Source organism: Schistocerca cancellata, chromosome 2 (genome assembly GCF_023864275.1).
Source record: "Schistocerca cancellata isolate TAMUIC-IGC-003103 chromosome 2, iqSchCanc2.1, whole genome shotgun sequence".
Lineage (NCBI taxonomy): Eukaryota > Metazoa > Arthropoda > Insecta > Orthoptera > Acrididae > Schistocerca > Schistocerca cancellata.
The window spans coordinates 704,625,218-704,646,632 of NC_064627.1; the positions used below are offsets into that span (position 1 = coordinate 704,625,218).

Genomic DNA, 21,415 nt, shown 5'->3' on the forward strand with positions numbered 1-21,415 from the left:
TGTTTTTGGTGTTGGTATCCTGTAAAAATTACATGGTTTGAAATACACTAAAATTTAGACATAATTGCGCTAATATTTATGATAATATAAATACATTTGTGTAAATCACCAGCAAAAAAATGGTACAGGGAACTGTTTACATGCATGAGAGAGTGAGAGAGTGAGAGAGAGAGAGAGAGAGAGAGAGAGAGAGAGAGAGAGAGGAGGAGGAGGGGAAGGGGGGGGATGGATGGATTAATGGTGGTGGTGGTGGTGGTGCTAACCCATTAATTATTTTGGGGGAGGGGTGTCATTGTGACAAAATAGCAAAATGTGATTAGTTTTGGTAAGAGTAACAAAACTTAGGCGGTGGAGTGTGTTTTGTTGGTGGGGGTCGGAGCGGGTTAATGTGAAAGAGGGCTGGAAAGACGTGGAAAGTGGGCAGAAATGTAGGATAGGAAAGAAATAGGAAGGCAATTCAGTATTGGGGTGAGAGTTGTCAAAAAAGTGGATAAGGTTTACACCAGGAGGATTATGGGGATATGCTGGAGAGGGAATTCCAACAATAACAGCTCGGTGGAGCTGGTGCTGAGGAAAAGATCTCAGTGGCATGAGTTGTGAAGTTGATGCCATTGTGGTCTCTAGTAGATTTACCAGCAGAGAAATTAAAATCTGTGGTTAGCTACAGATTGTCTGTGATCATTCGTACAGGTAGACAGCTGGTTGGTTGTCAAGCCAAGTAGGCGATGCTGGTCAAGAAAGCCAGGAGATATTTCTATGAGAGTCTTGTTACTAGCAGTGAGTAGTAGTTTGTTGAACTTTGGTGACAATAACAGACAAATGCCAGTGTGATGAGAGTGATGGATTTGGGTTACATGTTTTGTGATAGATCTCATGTTTTGTGGAGTTATTGGTCAGTGTGTTTCTGTGGTGAGATTATAGTGATAAGATTAGTAAGTAGAGGTCCGGCAAAGCTAGTGTAATGCTTCAGCCACTAAGCCACAGTGATGGAATATAATGTTGGTGGAACCCTTGTCATTGAGAAGTATGATAAAGATAAAATTACTTTTTAGATCAGAAATGTCAGTTTGTTCCATGTCTGTGACGACTTGCCCAGTGAGAGAGGTGTTTGGGGAACTGGGTCAGACTTTGTGGTAGGTGGAAACTGAATAAGATAAGACTGATTGTGTGGTTGGAGAGTGCTGTTGTCAATAAACGGAGCTATATTTCCACTGAAAGAAACTCATAAAAGTAACTGACAGCATAGTGTGATTAAACTTGGGTCTTACGCTGAAGGTCAATGGTTTTTAAGAGGATTAATAATTATGTAGGGGTCAATTTTTTTCAAATGAATGAACGGCAGTGTAGAATTTGGAGAAGGTGATTGGGAATAGATACGGAAATCATACTAACAAAGTTGAAGGATCTTGTGAATGGAGCAAAGGTAGTTTATTATGGTCTATGTCTAGGTGGTATGATTATGTGGGGGAGGACTAGACTGAAGAAAATTGGAAAAGGTGGTGATCTTTGTTGAAGATTGGATCTCAGTTGGAGACGGATTTTTATGGAAAGTCCATTGTGAGATATGCCAAGTGATAGAAAGGATTTTAGAATTTTGTGGGATTGGAGTTTGGCTATGACAAAATGGAGTTCAGAACTGTTCTGCAGGCAGAATGAATAACAGTTTACTGTGAGGCTAGTCAGAGAAAAGGTTGTTGTAAGACAAGAATTGAAAATTGTTTTAATTTTAAAAAGAAATGAAGCATTCAGATTGTAACTGAAAGTGGATAGTAGTAGATTCATACTGCCAAAAGAAGAGTAAATGATCATACATACTCATCAGTAATTAAATGTACAGTAAAACCCTGCATTAATGAACCCACCTTTAAGGAAATCCTGCATTTGATGAATATTTATTTCAATTCCGGCAAAACTTTAAGAAAAAGTCTGCTTTTAACTAAGAAACATAAAAAATATTGCAAATTGAAAATTTTCAAGTAAGTTTCTGATTCCTTTATATTTTGTCTCACACAGGTCATATTTGTGTCTTGTGACACAGGAAATGGTAAACTAGTCAACTTGTAGGCACCTGCATAGATGGAGTTCAATAACTCTACTTCCCTTGTTGCGATACCAGCACATGTGTTGAACAAATCGGAAATAGATTTCTGCGCAATTTGGGCCACATGATGTGATGTCTGTCACTGAGTCTGTGAACTACGAAGCATGAAAAGTGAAAAGTGGAGTTGTTTGTTTACTAAAGTGTCGAAGTTATCGGTTTCACTTCTATGGACTTACGACCTGTAAACATTGAAAGCTGATGATCATACGTGACGTTGATGACAATCTTAACACAAATATTTTTGACATGGTGAAGAACTACGATTTAGCGCCATCTACAAGTGCGACATATTCAATAATAAGGAAGAGTTCTTAAATGCTGAAGCTAACAATTCCTGTAGATCCATAAACAGGGAACATTCGTATGTCTACATTCAGTGATGTGGAAAATACTCTTCTAATGTAGTTTTGAGGACTGAGGAGTGGAAGAATTCCTATAAGTAGAAACATACATAGAGGGAAAGTTTGTGAAATCATTCTACAGATTGAAACTGAAAATTTCAGTGCATTGAATGGCTGGATGAATTGTTTCAAAACAGTCATCATAATCTATCATTTCAAAGTGTACATGCAGAAATTGAGGCTCTAGTCACAGAAAGTGTAAACTATTGGAAGAACATTACATTGCCACGATTGATACAGGACTAGAGCCCAGATACATTTTCACTGCTGATGAAACTGGCATTTTTTTATTATTTACTTCCTGCAAAATCATGTTCTGTTAAGAGAAAAATGCCACAGAGGTAAAAAAATGAATAAATAAACTAAAAATAAAAAAGGGGGACAGCACTATTGTGTATAACTAGTGATGGAGTTAAATGTTGCCTTCACTATTAATTACATCACTTTGAACAGAAGAATACAACAGCAGACACTAGGGATGTCAGAGATCTTTTACAACTTTTTCAGGCATTGGTACTGAGATGAGTGTTGCAGGAAGGAACTGGACTTATTATTGACTTTGTCCTGCACATCCTAAGTAAACACAATTTTTGAGGAATGTAAATGTTGTGTTCCTTCCTCCAAACTGCGTATGTTGTCTTTAGCCTCTCCAGCATATATTTGTAGTTGGGTGGAGTTCTGTAACACAACAGTGCTTCACAAATTTGCTTCACAAATTGTGGCTATGGTATTTCAGTTGCTGCTGAAGACAACAACATTCCAGACGAAGGATGGAGCGGCAAAACTGATATTTCTGAAAATTTAACATTCAAGGACATTGATGTAGTGATGACGATATGACTTCCATACCAGAGATTGATACAAGTGACATGCTTATGAAGGAACACAGGTAGGAGCTGGCGGTGACAATTAGGAAAACAAAGAAGAAAAGGAGGGCATTGCATCACTGTTGCAAGGAATTTACAGTGTCAGGAATTTCTTTTCCTCTTGTAATGTTGATGAATCAATTCTAATTTATATCGACCAGCTGGAGTAACAACTTCTTTCACTACACTACGCCAGGAGGACAAACCAAACAGGATTTCTTGATTAAAAAAAAAAAAAATATATATGGTCTGTGAAAGATATTGTAATTGTATATTTGCTGTATGTAAGTTTGTGGTTCAGGATATTGGTAATTTTGTGATTAAACAGCACTTATATCACTAAATATGTTTGAATTATCATTCTCCATCAGTATTTCCATGTACATGGGCAAAACCCCCATTTAAGGAGCAAATATTCTGGTCCCCAGAAGATTCATTAAAAAGGGGTTTTACTGTATGTGATCAAGAAACTGTAAAGTGGGCAGAGTGATGAAGTAATACAATGCTGTACAGTGCAGGTCAGCAGGAGAAATTAAAAATATTAAAGATGAAAACAAGAAGGATAATGTGCAGCAAGATTGATATGAGTGATGGAACCGAGAGCAGAGGGGCTTCTTATATTGAAGTCTCATGCAAGAGTGGTCTGACAACTGCTTTTATTCAACTCGACATGGGTACACATGTGGGATGTATACGTTTTGAGAGAAGTGGAAATCATAAAGAACAGAGAGAACCTAACCTAACCTAACCTAACCTAATAAATGAGAGAGGACAAAAAAGAACCAGAAGTATGGCAAAACAGTGCAGGTAGAAGAGAGTTTAATCTGCAAAAATGTTAGTATAATAAACATTTCAGGATGAAAACAAGGAACTAAAACATGAGGGTACAAATAACCACTCTTATGTTCATAATGATGAATGACATAAGTGTATAAGTAAAATATCTTTCTCTCTTTATAGTGTTAGTGCAAGCGATTCTCTCATCCAGAACCATCCAGGGGAAAGAATTGCATTACCTTGGCTGGGGGAAGGAGGAACTGTTTGGAGAAACGATATATGCATTTGGGAATTAATGCAGGGGGGGGGGGGGAGATTTAATGATTCTGCTATCTCGGGTAACTTCCTTTCTATTGTTGCCACGCATCTACCCCTCCACTGAGAACACATTTGGGTTTGTATGAGAAGACATTCATGAAGTTGAAAATACCTTTCTGTTTCAGCTTTCTTCTATTTCTCTGTTGAAAAATTAAGAATGGCACCTGTGGCATATTTTCTGTTTCTTGTAAAGGCATATTAACATTAACTTGAATCTTCCTTTGTGGCAAATAACACTCCTGGAAATTGAAATAAGAACACCGTGAATTCATTGTTCCAGGAAGGGGAAACTTTATTGACACATTCCTGGGGTCAGATACATCACATGATCACACTGACAGAACCACAGGCACATAAGACACAGGCAACAGAGCATGCACAATGTCGGCACTAGTACAGTGTATATCCACCTTTCGCAGCAATGCAGGCTGCTATTCTCCCATGGAGACGATCGTAGAGATGCTGGATGTAGTCCTGTGTAACGGCTTGCCATGCCATTACCACCTGGCGCCTCAGTTGGACCAGCGTTCGTGCTGGACGTGCAGACCTCGTGAGACGACGCTTCATCCAGTCCCAAACATGCTCAATGGGGGACAGATCCGGAGATCTTGCTGGCCAGGGTAGTTGACTTACACCTTCTAGAGCACGTTGGGGTGGCACGGGATACATGCGGACGTGCATTGTCCTGTTGGAACAGCAAGTTCCCTTGCCGGTCTAGGAATGGTGGAACGATGGGTTCGATGACGGTTTGGATGTACCGTGCACTATTCAGTGTTCCCTCGACGATCACCAGTGGTGTACGGCCAGTGTAGGAGATCGCTCCCCACACCATGATGCCGGGTGTTGGCCCTGAGTGCCTCGGTCGTATGCAGTCCTGATTGTGGCGCTCACCTGCACGGCGCCAAACACGCATACGACCATCATTGGCACCAAGGCAGAAGCGACTCTCATCGCTGAAGACGACACGTCTCCATTCGTCCCTCCATTCACGCCTGTCGCGACACCACTGGAGGCGGGCTGCACGATGTTGGGGCGTGAGCGGAAGACGGCCTAACGGTGTGCGGGACCGTAGCCCAGCTTCATGGAGACGATTGCGAATGGTCCTCGCCGATACCCCAGGAGCAACAGTGTCCCTAATTTGCTGGGAAGTGGTGGTGCGGTCCCCTACGGCACTGTGTAGGATCCTACGGTCTTGGCGTGCATCCGTTGCGTCGCTGCGGTCCGGTCCCAGGTCGACGGGCACGTGCACCTTCTGCCGACCACTGGCGACAACATCGATGTACTGTGGAGACCTCACGCCCCACGTGTTGAGCAATTCGGCGGTACGTCCACCCGGCCTCCCGCATGCCCACTATACGCCCTCGCTCAAAGTCCGTCAACTGCACATACGGTTCACGTCCACGCTGTCGCGGCATGCTACCAGTGTTAAAGACTGCGATGGAGCTCCGTATGCCACGGCAAACTGGCTGACACTGACGGCGGCGGTGCACAAATGCTGCGCAGCTAGCGCCATTCGACGGCCAACACCGCGGTTCCTGGTGTGTCCGCTGTGCCGTGCGTGTGATCATTGCTTGTACAGCCCTCTCGCAGTGTCCGGAGCAAGTATGGTGGGTCTGACACACCGGTGTCAATGTGTTCTTTTTTCCATTTCCAGGAGTGTATTTTCAACTGATGATACAAGGAAGAGTGTTTTGGGAGCCATTTGACCATACGTACTATAAATATTGCTGTTAGAAGAGATTAGAGGCTTATTAAATGAACATTCATTAAAAAGAAAGGAAGAAAAACTGAAAGAAGGGGTGTTACATAAGTGGAAACTGCACAAATGGGCATAAAAGAAAAATTCAGAACTACTGAAGTACGAGGGGGTACACCAAAACAACAAAAAAGAAAAATCCTCGTGTAGTAAGCGTTTCTGCTGCTAGGTGTGTATGCGTTTCTGCTGCTAGGTGTGTATGCGTTTCTGCTGCTAGGTGTGTATAGTGCAACTCATTGCCAGTTCAGTGCCATCTGTGTTGTCAACATGGCTTGTTCTGTTAATCTCCAGTGGATTGCTTTTGCTAGTGGTTTTGTTCTGTTTTGTTTTTTATAATGGCAGGTTTAAGTGAACAATGTGCAACTGTGAAATTTTGTTTTCTACTTAGTAAAAAAGCTGCTGAAACTGTTTTAATGTTGAAAACAGCTTACCAAGATGACACTATGGAAAAAACTCAAGTGGAAGAGTGATTTGCACGATTTAAAAATGGTGACATGATGATTGATGACAAACCTTGTTCTGGATGTCCATCAACTGGCCGAATCGATGAAAATATTGGAAAAAATCGATGAAAATATTGGAAAAATTTGAGAGCTTGTTTTCACAGACCATTGACAGACAATGGATCAACTGCCAGAGATTAGTGGGTTATCTTGGAGCTGAGTGCAGCACATGTAAATGGAAGATTTGGGCAGACATGGGACTGGTTCTTCCATCACAACAACGCACCTGCACACACAGCCATTTCTGTTAGACAGTTTTTGGCAAAAAGTCGCATGGTTCCACTGGACCACACGCCTTACTCGCCTGACCTGGTTTCATGTGACTTTTTATTACTTCCATGCATGAAAAGGGGACATGAAAGGATACCGATTTGAAAACACTGAAGAAGTCGAGAGAGAAAAACGAGGGAGGAGCTGTAAGCCATTTCTAAAGATGACTACAAAAAAGGTTTTGAACATTGGAAGCCCCTGTGGGACAAGTATATTAGTTGTAATGTAATGGATAGTATTTTGAAGGGGATAAGGCACTCAGTCCTCAGGCCACAAGTGGCCCATCCGACCGCCGTGTCATCCTCAGCTGAGAATGCGGATGGGGTGGTCAGCACACCACACTTCCGGTCGTTATGATGGTTTTCTTTGACCGGGGCCGATACTATTCAGTCAAGTAGCTACTGTGTTGGCATCACGAGGCTGAGTGCACCCCGAAAAATGATAACAGCACATGGTAGCCCAGATAGTCGCCCATCCAAGTGCTGGCCACGCCCGACAGCATTTAACTTCAGTGATCTGACGGGAACCGATGTATCCACTACAGCAAGGCCGTTGCCTTTGAAGGGGATAAGGTTGTAAACAATTCAAAAATATATAGCTTTTAAAAAAATTATTCCTTGCTTTTTTTTGGGGGGGGGGGGGGGGGGGGGGGGTGTTACCATCCCATCATAGTTACCTGACTATCTGTTGGCTGTTGATTGACAGGCCCATACATTCATTCTTGGATGGAATTATAAACTCTAAAAGTATCGAATGTAATAATTATTGTGTGTGTTGAGATCAGTCAACAATAACAGATAACTTTTTTCATTTCTGTAATTGTACGGGACGCAAATATTTCTCTACTTACATGGAAACTACTTGAACAGTTCTGATTTTTTTAGATGTTCTTTTGTTTTTATTTATATCTCAGGGCGAGTTGGATTACAGAATTGACCGTCACACCTCCATCAGTGGGGATTCTGCGGATGCCTACCAACCTTCATACAGTCCTTTCTCTCGGACAGGTATTTTAGATACAGGATTAGGAATGCTGTGTCTGACTGTTTTAAGTGAGAGAATGGCGTCCCTCAAGGGGGTGTTTTAAGTGCCATGGCTTTCGCCATTGCAATCAATAGTATTACAACCACAATGCGATGTCCAGTACTATGTTCCTTGTTTGTGGACGACTTCTCAGTCTTCTGTGCATCCTCCAGCCTCACCACAGCTACTCGGCAATTGCAACTGATGATCAGACAGTTGGAGGAACGGTCTTGCACCACAGCTTTAGATTCTCAATAGAGAAAACAGTTTGTGTTGATTTTAATCGTTCCCACTGTCTGTTTAATTTGCCCGTTTTAAATCTGGGGGGACACCGTTCTCACTTTAAAGGAAAAGGTGAAGATCTGGGTCTTATTTTTGATGAGAAGTTAACATGGTTGCCACACCTTAAAGAACTAAAACTGAAATGTCTCAAGGCCTTAAACATCCTTAAATGTGTCAGTCATGGGTCTTGGGGAGCCAACAGAGCGTGTCTGCTCCAACTTTATAAGGCTTTTGTGTACCCCGGCTTGAATACGGATGCCAGATTTATGGGTCTGCAAGGCCTTCATACGTTAAAAGGCTGGATGCAGTTCATCACGAGGGCATTAGGCTGTCGACAGGGGCCTATCACACGGCCCTGTTGTTAGTTTGTGTGCGGAGGCTGGTGAGCCTCCACTGTCTAATTGACGTCGTCTTCTCGTAGTATGCCAAGCATTCTCCATTCCTACATTGCCAGCATCCAGTTACCTTCTTCAACTGCCTCTGGAATGGCTATTCGATCATCAACCACATGCAACATGGCCATTTGGGACCTGTGCAAGGGAAAGCCTTGAGTTATTACAGGTGGGGGACATTAAGGTCCTAAGCCAGGGGTGGAGTAGGGCCTCCCCCTGGCTACTACCAAGGCCCATATTGCTTTTAGAACCGACTGCTTACAAGAAGCATTGTACCCCAGACTATGTTTTTAAAATTAAATTTAATGAAATTTTACATAGCCCCCCCCCCCCCCCCCCCCAGATTTAATTACCGTCTACATGGATGGTTCTAAGTAGGAAGATGTTTCTGGTTTTTCTGGTTGTTCTGTCGTGTTCCCCAAGATTGTCCTCAGGATATGGCTCCCAGAGCAGTTTTCAGTTTATTATGCGGAACTGTTTGCTATCCTGAGGGCAATGGAGCAGATGAGAAGGCGTCTTGACAAAAAATTTACCATCTGCTCTAATTCTCAGAGTGCCCTTCTCGCTGTTGGACAGATGTACCCAGCAGATCGGATAGCACAACAGGTACAGGACGCTCTCCTTCTCTTGTACAGGCAAAACATGGAAATCATTTTTTTGCTGGGTTCCAGGGCACCTAGGAATCCAGGGAAGTGAACTCACTGCTGCTGCTGCTAAGGATGCTTGCTCCTTTCCTCCTCCTGCTTGCTGTTCAGTCCCTCTGTGGGCTGTCACTTCATTTGAGACCAGGAAGGCCATTTGTTGGTGTGAGTCACAGTGGCTGGAAATGAAGAACAACAAACTACATTCCATCAAGACTTCAGTGCGACCATGGATCACCTCCTTCCTCTTGGGACGGTGTGAAGAAGTAGCCCTTGCTCAGCTTAGAGTGGGACATTGGCCATTGACAAACGGCTTCCTGTTATGTTGGGAGGAGCCTCCAGTACGTCAGAGATGTGGGACACAGCTGTCAGTATGACATCTTTTAACTGAGTGTGTGTTATATGACGACCTGAGGGTTGAACTGGGTCTCCCACAGGATCTTTCCTCTATTTTAACTGATAATGAGGCAAGTGTTGTTAGTATCTTAAAATTTTGTGTGGTGTCTGGGGTTCTTCCCTAAATACTTGGTGTACAATGTTAATGTGTCACAGAGTGGCTGGGTCACGTATTATTTCTAAGTTGTCATCCAGCCACGCTTGTTTGTCTCTTTTTTAACAGCATCTTTACAGGTATTTTCTCCACGATTTCATTTAGTTATCCCACTGTGTCTTTCTGGCGTTTTATTAGGGGCTTTTCTAAACCTCACCTTCTTGTGGTTGCTTTATGTTTCCTGTGGTGAGATCAAACATAGTTTTCCAGTTTATTGATCTCCTTCCATACATTATGAAAATCTTCTTCGGTATAATGTTAATGCAAGGGTGCTGATGACCTAGCTGTTAAGTGCCCTCCGCCATAAACTATCATCATCAACCCTTTGAGGATCCAAACAGTTTTTGAGAAAGTAATGTAAAATGTTTATTCCTCCTTGATTTAAATATATCATTGTTCTGAGAACCATTTTCATTGTGTTCTCTCCTGAGAACATTTGCAAATTGAGACTGTATACTTGCTAACCTGCTTAGTAAATATCATTATCTTTCAGCCATCTACTGAAGCTATACTTCAGGAGACTACTTCAAATACTGCCTCTGTTGAAAATAAGATAGAACTGACACCAGAAGCAACATACCAGATAGAATCAGCCCCTCATGCACTCCAAGTTATGGATGAAGATGGTAATCCTATCCAATTTACAATGCAGGATGGAAGAGCATTGCAGGTATTCTTAATGTTAATAAATTTATTGAATCATGAAATTATCGTAGTTATTATTATACTAAAGCTCGATTGATAACTGTGGTACACTTTGAGACACTGTATCAATACACATTTCATTCACTATCCATTTGCAAAGAGCTCTGATTTGTGAAAATTTGAAATATCCAGGATGTCCTCTCATGAAAGGGAGGTTGGGAGATTCTAATAGCACCAAAACAGTACACAGTTTGGAATTTAGGCAAGTATTCCAGAAGTACAGACGAAGCCATATATTATAGACTTAACAAATATGCAAGGGAGAAAAATCCCCACTGTTTGATATTTTCAAGGAGAATAATTGTAGAGTGGGTGTGGCTTCATCAAAAAGAGCGAAGTGAGTGTATTGTTTCTGGCACAACGTTCAACATTGTGTCACATTTCGATAGTGTGTTATTTAAATGCTGACCCATGGCATCAAGTGGCTATAGTTCCCAACATAGCCTCTACTATAGGTGAATACCTTCCAAAATCCTGTGAGGGAACAAACCTTATCCTAAATACTTATAAAGTGTTAGGTTTTCCAAATTAATTGGTTACAGATAGTGTGTTTCAGTTATATTTACCTTTTTTTATGGTTTGGAATAATTTTGTATTCCATAATGATTTTAAAACTCTACCTATCTACATTATTGTTAAATTCTGCTCTTTAAATGAGCACTTTAAACTGTGGAATTTTTAACCACATCAAGTACCCTACAGGTGATGTTAATAATATAGGCTAATACAGTATAACCCTGCTTTTACGTTCCTGGAATTAACGTTTTCCCGCTGTTTTTGACATTTTTTATCAGTCCCATCAAATTTCCTAAGTCCACAACATTAATTTGCGCTTGATTTTGCGTCAACATATTTATTATTTTCCCGTGATTTACGCATTACAAAAAAATGTTTGTGGAGAAAATATGATGCTGGCATAATGTTGGCCATCCAGTAGTGTTTACAAATATTATTAAGTGGTTAAGTTTCTTGACACCAGGGCATTCTATTCAGTGGATTTGAACGGGTAAACGAGTAAAAGTTGTACCATTTCCAAACTGTCTCTACTGTGCAAATGCAGTTTCGTGATTGTTGTGATCATTGTGACACCTTTGTCGAACCATACTTAGCATATTTCGGCATATGGCCACATGGATAGCTAGTTGACACAGTCATTCACTTTGTGTTGCTCAGATGTTTTTATTGTAAGCACAGTGCCAGTTATGTATTGTATTCATGCTGAGCAAAACGTGTTTTGAGAATTTATTCTCGTTGTCAAGTGCAGTATTTACGTATGTATTGTTTGTGATGTTACACAAACAAACAATGTGAGTGATAGTTTGCATGTGCGTGTGGTTTTCTACATAAGTGATGGGTCACAGTACCTGATAACGTCAAAAAGACACAGAATAACACATATTCAAACACCATACAAAATACTTTTTTACGTATTTGCACTTCACAATGAGAAAAAATTCTCAAAACGCGTCATGCTAAGCGTGAAAAAATACGTAACTAGTGCAGTATTTCATTATTTAAATAATGAAAACATCGATTATGACGTTTGATATTAAGTCAAACGTTTCCACTTCCCAGACAGTTATCAGTTCCAGTTACATCAGTGGTTGTTATTAGCTAATAGACCTTTATTACATAATTAAAAAGTCACTGACAAGTCTTTTGATGCCTGTTATGTATACACATCATACATAAAGTACAAGGGAGTATCCTACTCGTAACTTTTACTGCTTAAATCATTACTTCCCACATTTTACATTTACCCACATTTTACACTATTTTTTGAAGTCCCTTGAAAAGTGTAAAAGTAGGGTTTTACTGTAATTATATTTCACTATGTATTCAGTACCGCAGAGATATCATGTAATGTGCAACAGGGACACAGTAAGACTACCACTGTAGGCAACAGTACATGGGAGCTTGTGGCTGCAAGTTGAAGTAGCATTGAACTGAAAGTAGTATAGTTTCTGGATAATTTATACATTTGCAGTTATTGTTAACTACCATAGCCATGAAAGGAAATCGCGGTACTCTAGCTGTCTCAGGCAAGAGACTATGCTGCATGTATATACACCAAATAGCATAAATAAAGTTAAGAAGTGTCTAATTAGTGTAAGAGGGTTATTCTTGGTAGTGTTAAATCCATGATATTAGATTCTTCATAAGTCACAGTTTCCTCCACTTCTTTCTTCCCCTCACCAATAGTCACTCTTGTGGCATTTCTTCTTGTGGCATTTCTTCTTGTGGCATTTCTTCTTGTGGCATTTCTTCTTGTGGCATTTCTTCTTGTGGCATTTCTTCTTGTGGCATTTCTTCTTGTGGCATTTCTTCTTGTGGCATTTCTTCTTGTGGCATTTCTTCTTGTGGCATTTCTTCTTGTGGCATTTCTTCTTGTGGCATTTCTTCTTGTGGCATTTCTTCTTGTGGCATTTCTTCTTGTGGCATTTCTTCTTGTGGCATTTCTTCTTGTGGCATTTCTTCTTGTGGCATTTCTTCTTGTGGCATTTCTTCTTGTGGCATTTCTTGTGATGATATTACTTACTTTGCTACTCCCCACACGCACTAAGTAAGTTTATATGTGTTATTCTGTTAGTATTTATTTTACAGAATTTTGATAAAATTTAAAATCTGATCTTGATTACACCAATGTCTATTGCACAGATTACTACAGTTGATGGGCAGGCAATCCATGTTACTACACCAGATGGACAAAGCATTCCTGTGCAGTTAGCAACATCTGGTACTCAAGTTTTCTCGGGGGAGATAGCATCCCAACTTGATAGTATTTCAGAAGCAACTTCTGAGCAGTCAGAGGCAAAGCAAGTTGTTGTCACTGCACCTCAGGTAAGTGTTCATACTTATTCATTGCTGATGTGCTTGGGCTGTTTGTTGTATAAATTTTTATTTACATCCCCCTATAATTGCCTCAGGCTGAGGAGAGTTTTATTTCACTTAAATACACCCAAAAACATTAAATTTTCATAGATTTTATTCATGAGAGTTACTGCCAGTTGAACCATGATATAGGTTTACAGTTTACAAAATCCTTGTTCGACCAATACTTGAATATTGTCCATCAGTTGGGATTCTTACCAGATAGGATTGATAGAGAAAATTGAGAGATCAAAAGTAGAGAAGCACCTTTTGGTAGAAGTTCATTTAGCAAGTGCAAAACCATCCCAGAGATGCCCAGCCAACTCTGGTGACACATACCACAAGTTCTGATCATGGTGTGCTTTACTGTTAAAAGTTCTGAGAGCATACATTGTAGAAGAGTCAACAAATATATTGCTTCTATCTATATCTCACAAAAAGACCATGTAGTTCAAATTGGAAAGATTTGAGTTCCTGCAAACTATGTGTGACTGGTACAAGAAAAAGAGGAGGAGGAGGAGGGGGGGAGGGGGGGGTGGCAGTGCTTCATACACATCAAGGTGGACTTCACAGGGTAAACCAAATTGTAATTTTTTTTACAATTTGTTGTTAACAGAATTTACCTAAACAGTGTTGTATTTGTAATTGATTTAACTGTTCTTAGGAATGGAGAAAAGTATATTTATTTACAATTTTCAGTATTTATCAAATGTCAAGTAATGAAATATAGCTGTCTGACAAGTTGTTTGTTATAGGAAGGTAGCATAATTGATGATAAAGGGGAAATACGTAGCATAGGGAACAAAATTTAATTTGAGGTGAGAAAAGCACAGGCAAAAATGTTGCAAGAAATAAGTGAATTACTAGCTATTGTCACAGTTTTGAATTATTATGTTAAACCATAACATCTTTTGACATATTTCCGCAACTTCTAATATACTATTGAAAAAAAGTTTTATGCCAACTGCGCATCTATGAATGGGTGTGGACTTGGATTCAAAGGGAGAAGAGAACGAATGAAATGAAAAAAAGAGTGAAATTAAAAATTTAAAAAAAAGAAAAGAAAAAATACAAAGACTGTAAGGCAGTCTGTTTGAAAGAGCACATCATACCTGAAACCAAAGTCTGCTGGCATGTCAAGTTCAACACGGTTACCACCCCCTCCCCCCCCCCCCCCCAAATACATTGTAACATGCTAGGATCTTCCTTGGCATGATGCCCACAATGTGGTAAACACATACTGTAAAACCCGATTTTAACAAATCTCTAGGACCCAGATATTTTTTTCCATATACAGATGTTTTACTCAAAAGGGGTTTTGCCAGAGCACATGGAAGGAGTGACCGAGAATCATAATTGAAACATATTAAGGTGATATAAGTAATAATTACCAATATCCTGCACTATAAATTTCAATGCAGTAAATATATAAGTACTACATGTTTCACAGATATTTATTCAAATATATAAATCAAGAAGTCTTATTTTGTCCCTCCAACACATTGTGGTAAAAGAAGGTGTGGTCCCAGCTGAAGTTGGAATTGATTCAGCCACTTTAAAAGAGAGAAAAATCCTGACAGTATCAGCTCTTTGTACAGCAACAGTGAAACTTGATGCAACACATTCCTTGTTTCAGTTTTCTTCATCACAGTCACCACTTGCTTCTACCTGTATTCCTTCATAAACATTTCATTTACAAAAATCTTGGGTATGCAATCAGGACATCATCACAACAAAAAAGTTCCTTTAATGTTGCATTTTCAGAAATACCAGTTTTGTTACTCCATTATTCTTCTGAAACAATGTTGTATTGAACAGCAACTGTGTACCACAGCCTGCTTTTGTGAAACAATTAAACAGTGTATTGTGTTACAGAATTCAATGCAGCAGCAAACTTATGCAAAGTATGTATAATCCTGAGGGTTTGTCCCTACCATCCTCTCAAAGAATGAAATTGATTTCTACATGACTGCTACTCTATATTTGGCTATAACAGTGCATTGCGCCCAGTTCCAGAAGCTGCAGATGAGTTGTGCAGTTCAGAGGAAGAAACATAACATTTACATTCCTCAGAAATTGTTTCCTTGTGAGGTATAGGGTTGGAAATGCCTGAAAAAGGCCTAAAGGCTTCTGACGTCTCCAGGGACTGCTGTTGCACTAATAAGTACAAACTAGTGTTTTTATATTTTGGAAACACGTGGCAGTTGATAGTGGGAAACCTCTCACTTCCATCGCCATTTACACACAGTAGTATCACCACCTTTTCTCTACTCTTTTACTTTTGTTTCTTTTTCTCCTTTAATGGAAAATGATTTTCTAAGAAGTAAATTTAGAGAGATAACAGTTTCATCATTGTTGAAAATGTATCTGTGCTCATAACCCTTTATCAGTGGTGGCAATGTAGTGTTCTTGCATTTTTTTAGTGATTCAAACAGCTGCTTGATACACTGAAATTTTAAATCCCAACCTTCAGAACAATTTCACGAGCCTTCTCTTGTAGTATGTCTCTTTGAGAATGCTTTCACTTCTCAGTCCTTGAAATTACTGTAGAATATTTTCCACATCATTGAGTTTAGACCTACAAATATTCTTGCTTTGTGAATCCACAGTAACTGTCAACATTGGCATTTGAGAATACTACTTATTTTTTTACAAGAAGAGAATAGAAGCTTTCGAAATGTGGTGCTACAGAAGAATGCTGAAGATTAGATGGGTGGATCACATAACTAATGAGGAAGTATTGAATAGGATTGGGGAGAAGAGAAGTTTGTGGCACAACTTGACCAGAAGAAGGGATCGGTTGGTAGGACATGTTCTGAGGCATCAAGGGATCACCAATTTAGTATTGGAGGGCAGCGTGGAGGGTAAAAATCGTAGGGGGAGACCAAGAGATGAATATACTAAGCAGATTCAGAAGGATGTAGGTTGCAGTAGGTACTGGGAGATGAAGAAGCTGGCACAGGATAGAGTAGCATGGAGAGCTGCATCAAACCAGTCTCAGGACTGAAGACCACAACAACAACAACTTATTTTTTAATATTCTTCATGTCAGATCATGTGACCTTGTCACATGGAAATCAATTTCAGATTCTTTCAACGCATCTGTCTGTTTCGCTGCAACGGAAGAAGTTATTGACTACATTCTAGATACATATTGGCTGGTTGACTCAATTACCATTTGCTGCATTACACAACAATAAATATGATCTGTGTTAAATGGAAAGAAATCAGAAACTCACTTGAACATACGAGGAGTTACTTAAAAACTGGATTTCAGTTTGAAACATGCTGCATGTTTATTTATTAAAAGGGGACATTTTCTTGAAGCGGGGCTTCATTAAAAGCGGGAAGAAATAATGTTTTTTGGGAGTTTCATAGGACTTAGGGAAGTATACAGGGCTATTACAAATAATTGAAGCGATTTCATAAATTCACTGTAGCTCCATTCATTGACATATGGTCACGACACACTACAGATACGTAGAAAAACTCAAAGTTTTGGTCGGCTGAAGCCGCACTTCAGGTTTCTGCCGTCAGAGCGCTCGAGAGCGCAGTGAGACAAAATGGCGACAGGAGCCGAGAAAGCGTATGTCGTGCTTGAAATGCACTCACATCAGTCAGTCATAACAGTGCAACGACACTTCAGGACGAAGTTCAACAAAGATCCACCAACTGCTAACTCCATTCGGCGATGGTATGCGCAGTTTAAAGCTTCTGGATGCCTCTGTAAGGGGAAATCAACGGGTCGGCCTGCAGTGAGCGAAGAAACGGTTGAACGCGTGCGGGCAAGTTTCACGCGTAGCCCGCGAAAGTCGATGAATAAAGCAAGCAGGGAGCTAAACGTACCACAGCCGACGGTTTGGAAAATCTTACGGAAAAGGCTAAAGCAGAAGCCTTACCGTTTACAATTGCTACAAGCCCTAACATCCGATGACAAAGTCAAACGCTTTGAATTTTCGGCGCGGTTGCAACAGCTCATGGAAGAGGATGCGTTCGGTGCGAAACTTGTTTTCAGTGATGAAGCAACATTTTTTCTTAATGGTGAAGTGAACGGACACAATGTGCGAATCTGGGTGGTAGAGAATCCTCACGCATTCATGCAGCAAATTCGCAATTCACCAAAAGTTAACGTGTTTTGTGCAATCTCACGGTTTAAAGTTTACGGCCCCTTTTTCTTCTGCGAGTAAAACGTTACAGGACATGTGTATCTGGAAATGCTGGAAAATTGGCTCATGCCACAACTGGAGACCGACAGCGCCGACTTCATCTTTCAACAGGATGGTGCTCCACCGCACTTCCATCATGATGTTCGGCATTTCGTAAACAGGAGATTGGAAAACCGATGGATCGGTCGTGGTGGAGATCATGATCAGCAATTCATGTCATGGCCTCCACGCTCTCCTGACTTAACCCCATGTGATTTCTTTCTGTGGGGTTATGTGAAAGATTCAGTGTTTAAACCTTCTCTACCAAGAAACGTGCCAGAACTGCAAGCTCGCATCAACAATGCTTTCGAACTCATTGATGGGGACATGCTGCGCCGAGTGTGGGAGGAACTTGATTATCGGCTTGATGTCTGCCGAATCACTAAAGGGGCACATATCGAACATTTGTGAATGCCTAAAAAAACTTTTTGAGTTTTTGTATGTGTGTGCAAAGCATTGTGAAAATATCTCAAATAATAAAGTTATTGTAGAGCTGTGAAATCGCTTCAATCATTTGTAATAACCCTGTATATTGAAAGCATGGTTTCCTTAAAAGCAGGTTTTTTAATTTGAGGTTTTACTGTAATTCATCCAGCCTGTTCCACTCTCTGATGATGGCCTTAATTAAGATGTGTATTTCATCCAGTGTGTGTGAAGGGTTCCTACAACAATGCATTACAAGTTTCAGCCTGTCTCAAGTGAGCTCAGTCAGGATATGTCATCAGGTAATGCAGGATATTTTATTCAGATGATTACAGCATCCTGGAGGAATATGGTCGTGATGTGGGTGTGACGTTCGTATAAATCGTGTGTCTAAAAAAAGATGAATCCATTGTCAAAATAATGATCCTCTCCCATCTCTCTATTGCACCCTACATAAATGAGCGGCATTCAACATATGTACAGGATATGGGCTCAGAATGTGAGTGACCCATATCCCTGCTGAAGACTAAGCACTGGGCATGTGTTGGTACCTAGCCATCTCCACATTCTTCTACAACAGTTATTAGGTGTCTGATAGACCCTGTGCTTGTTGGTGAAGAGGATCAGTGCCATTGACCAAAGTTCCATTACAGGTATTTGCTTGACCACCAGCTTCACATTTCTTGGCATTCTGGTATTTGTGCTTTTGTTCACAGTGAATGCCAAGAATCAAAATTTATTGTGTGGAGATGGTATATTTCATTGACCAACAGAGCCTACCATGTTGCCTCCAAAAAGGCAAAATCCAATTAATTGCAACATGCTTGTGGTACCTACAAGGCGTAATTAGTAGCTAGTGCTCATCTGCTGGTAGTGGTAACCACGGATGAGCATACAATGCAGATCTTCAGTGGTTTGTGTCTCACGATAACGGCAGATAGTTTGAATGATGTTGCTGCGCCTTAGAAATCTTCATGCTGTCTCTTTGAGTGGGTTTTCGTTTTCAGTTTTTAACTGTTGTCTTTAATTATCTTCATTGTAATTGTTAGCCTATTGTGTGCCACATAGCTGCATGGTAACAGTTGTCATGAACCTTTGTTCCATGCAAAATTTTCCACGATTTTCCTTGTTCATGAATTCAGGGGCATTATATTCAGATATTGCCACAGTCCAAAATATTCATTTGTAACTTCAAGTAGTGTTGCATATTGTTTTTGAGATCTGTACATTTTTTACACCAAATGCAGCTAAATGCTATGGCTAAGAGATACTATGCATTACAATACAGTTTGAATTATCATTGTCTGTGTTACCAGTGTACAATCACTTTTAAATGTCTGTGTATCACCGACAGAAAGATTTAATCCTCTTCTCTCTCTATCTTGCTTATGCATGTTCTGCTCAACTCTGAGCTGTGCTTGAAGAAAGTCACTGTTGTAATGCACAGACCAAAATTGGTTTTAAAACAAATTTCTTCCTGTTTAGCACAGAGTGCACCAAAATAAGCTGTTTGGTAAATCTGAAGTCAGTGGGCTGGATTTGTGGCAACATTTGGCACTACTCCAAAAACAGTACTCTACTTTTTAAAATCGTACAAAGCTACAGAACAACACAAAGATTCAGCAGTTGAGTCGACTGGCATTTGATCAAACTTTGTAAGTTTTCTTTTCCTCTTTTCAGGGTGAGCAGGTCAGTCTTAATGAACATGTTCCAGATGTGGAAGGTGAAAATATTATGGGTGAGCAAACTATTGAATTTACTACTCCTGATGGCCAGAAGCTGAGATTGGTTGCCTCCTTGGGGTCATTTACCAGTGAGTTTTAATAATTCCATGTTCATGTCACTAAGATTGTGTGAATTGAACAAATTGTCATTTTGAGTGGATCATGCTTTTAATTGAAGTATTTCCAGCTGTAATTAAAATCATGTTGTTATAAGACTGGAATGTGTAAAAAAAATATAATCTCCTGTATTTAAAAAAATGTACATATGGATTTAGCATGCAACTCTGATTGCATTGATAAACCAGTATTTGTAAATTAGAAAGTTGTTTGTATAAAAAACAATAAATTCTTCACTGTCTTCTCTACTCGTCTTTGTAAATTCATCCTGCATTTAACATAACCAAAACACTTCAGTACAGATTTTATGAGGTACTGGTGCGAAACCTAAGTTTTACATTAGCTATGAACTGCAATGTGTATCGTTCAAATACAATCGTGATATGTGTAAGCCTATAGGGTTTTCAGTGTGCACACAGTAATTAAACCTGTCAAAACATTTGTGACAATATATACCACTTATAGTGATGGCACACACACATCAAATTAACATTGTTTCTGCAAACACCTTTCATGGATCAGCTGCTATGTGGTAAATCCTTTTACATCCTGTTTTACTAAAGGCAGTTGAAAAAGCTTTGGAAAAGTTAATAGAGAACTGAGCTTTATGTGGAAATTGTGAGAGATAATCACACAGATGAAGCCCTTTGCCAAAACTAATATTAGATATAAAGGTGTTTTCTAACTGGGGAAGTTATAGCACAACAAGAAAACTGAAGGAGACACATACAAGAACCGATTTTGGTACTCACCTTTGTACTCTGTTAATAATGTTGGACATCAGCGCTGTATACTGCATTCACTTTATTTTTTTGTTATGTGTTCTTCAATAACTGTGATTCTGGAAAATCATGGATGGGATACAAATATTGAAACAATAAAGATAGCAGCTTATCATCTACTTTAGGCGTTGAGCAGTTAGTTTGTTACAGCCAACTACCAATGCTGGATTTTGACTGGGAAGTGGGATTGTGTCGTGGGGAGTTAAGTGATAGGAGACAGGTGGTTGATGGCTGGAACAGGGATTTGGCACCAGTGAGCAAGTTGCATGTGGTACACAATGAAGAGAAGCAGTAAATTGGGAGGGAGTAGACACCAGGAGAGGGTAAGGAGAACAAGGGGAATGGGGACAGGAAAGTGGAGACGGAGGACAGGAAGATTATGGGTGCAAAGCATGTGTTGTAGGGATAATCTGATGCCGTTCAGAAGTTTAAGTGTGTTTAAGTGTGTGTATCGAAAACTCAGTATCTCAACTAGCGGTCACACCTTACCTTTAATTTTAATATTACTGGTGTAATTTGCTAGATGTGTCTGCAGTAGACCTATGGATGAGATACAGCATCTACAAGCACTTACAGTGTCACGCTGAAGGAATTGTCAGATGAAGTGCAGAAGTCATGTCTGCAGATCAGAATATGTATGTGCAATTTATGTAAAATTGTGGAAACAAATTCGCCCAGTTCTGGTTAATGCTAAACTACTGCATAAAC

General features: G+C 40.1%; 1 protein-coding gene across 1 annotated transcript in view; it reads left to right on the forward strand.

Annotated features, from left to right (window-relative positions):
* LOC126162493 (zinc finger protein 599-like) overlaps positions 1-20,158 on the forward strand; it is a 64,740-nt gene extending 44,582 nt beyond the window's left edge. Inside the window, exons 16-18 of the mRNA XM_049919037.1 lie at positions 10,374-10,550; positions 13,244-13,426; positions 19,765-20,158. Coding sequence (XP_049774994.1) covers positions 10,374-10,550; positions 13,244-13,426; positions 19,765-19,908 — 504 coding nt within the window. The 3' untranslated portion in view covers positions 19,909-20,158. The remainder of the gene's footprint in view (positions 1-10,373; positions 10,551-13,243; positions 13,427-19,764) is intronic.
* Positions 20,159-21,415: the final 1,257 nt, after the last annotated feature.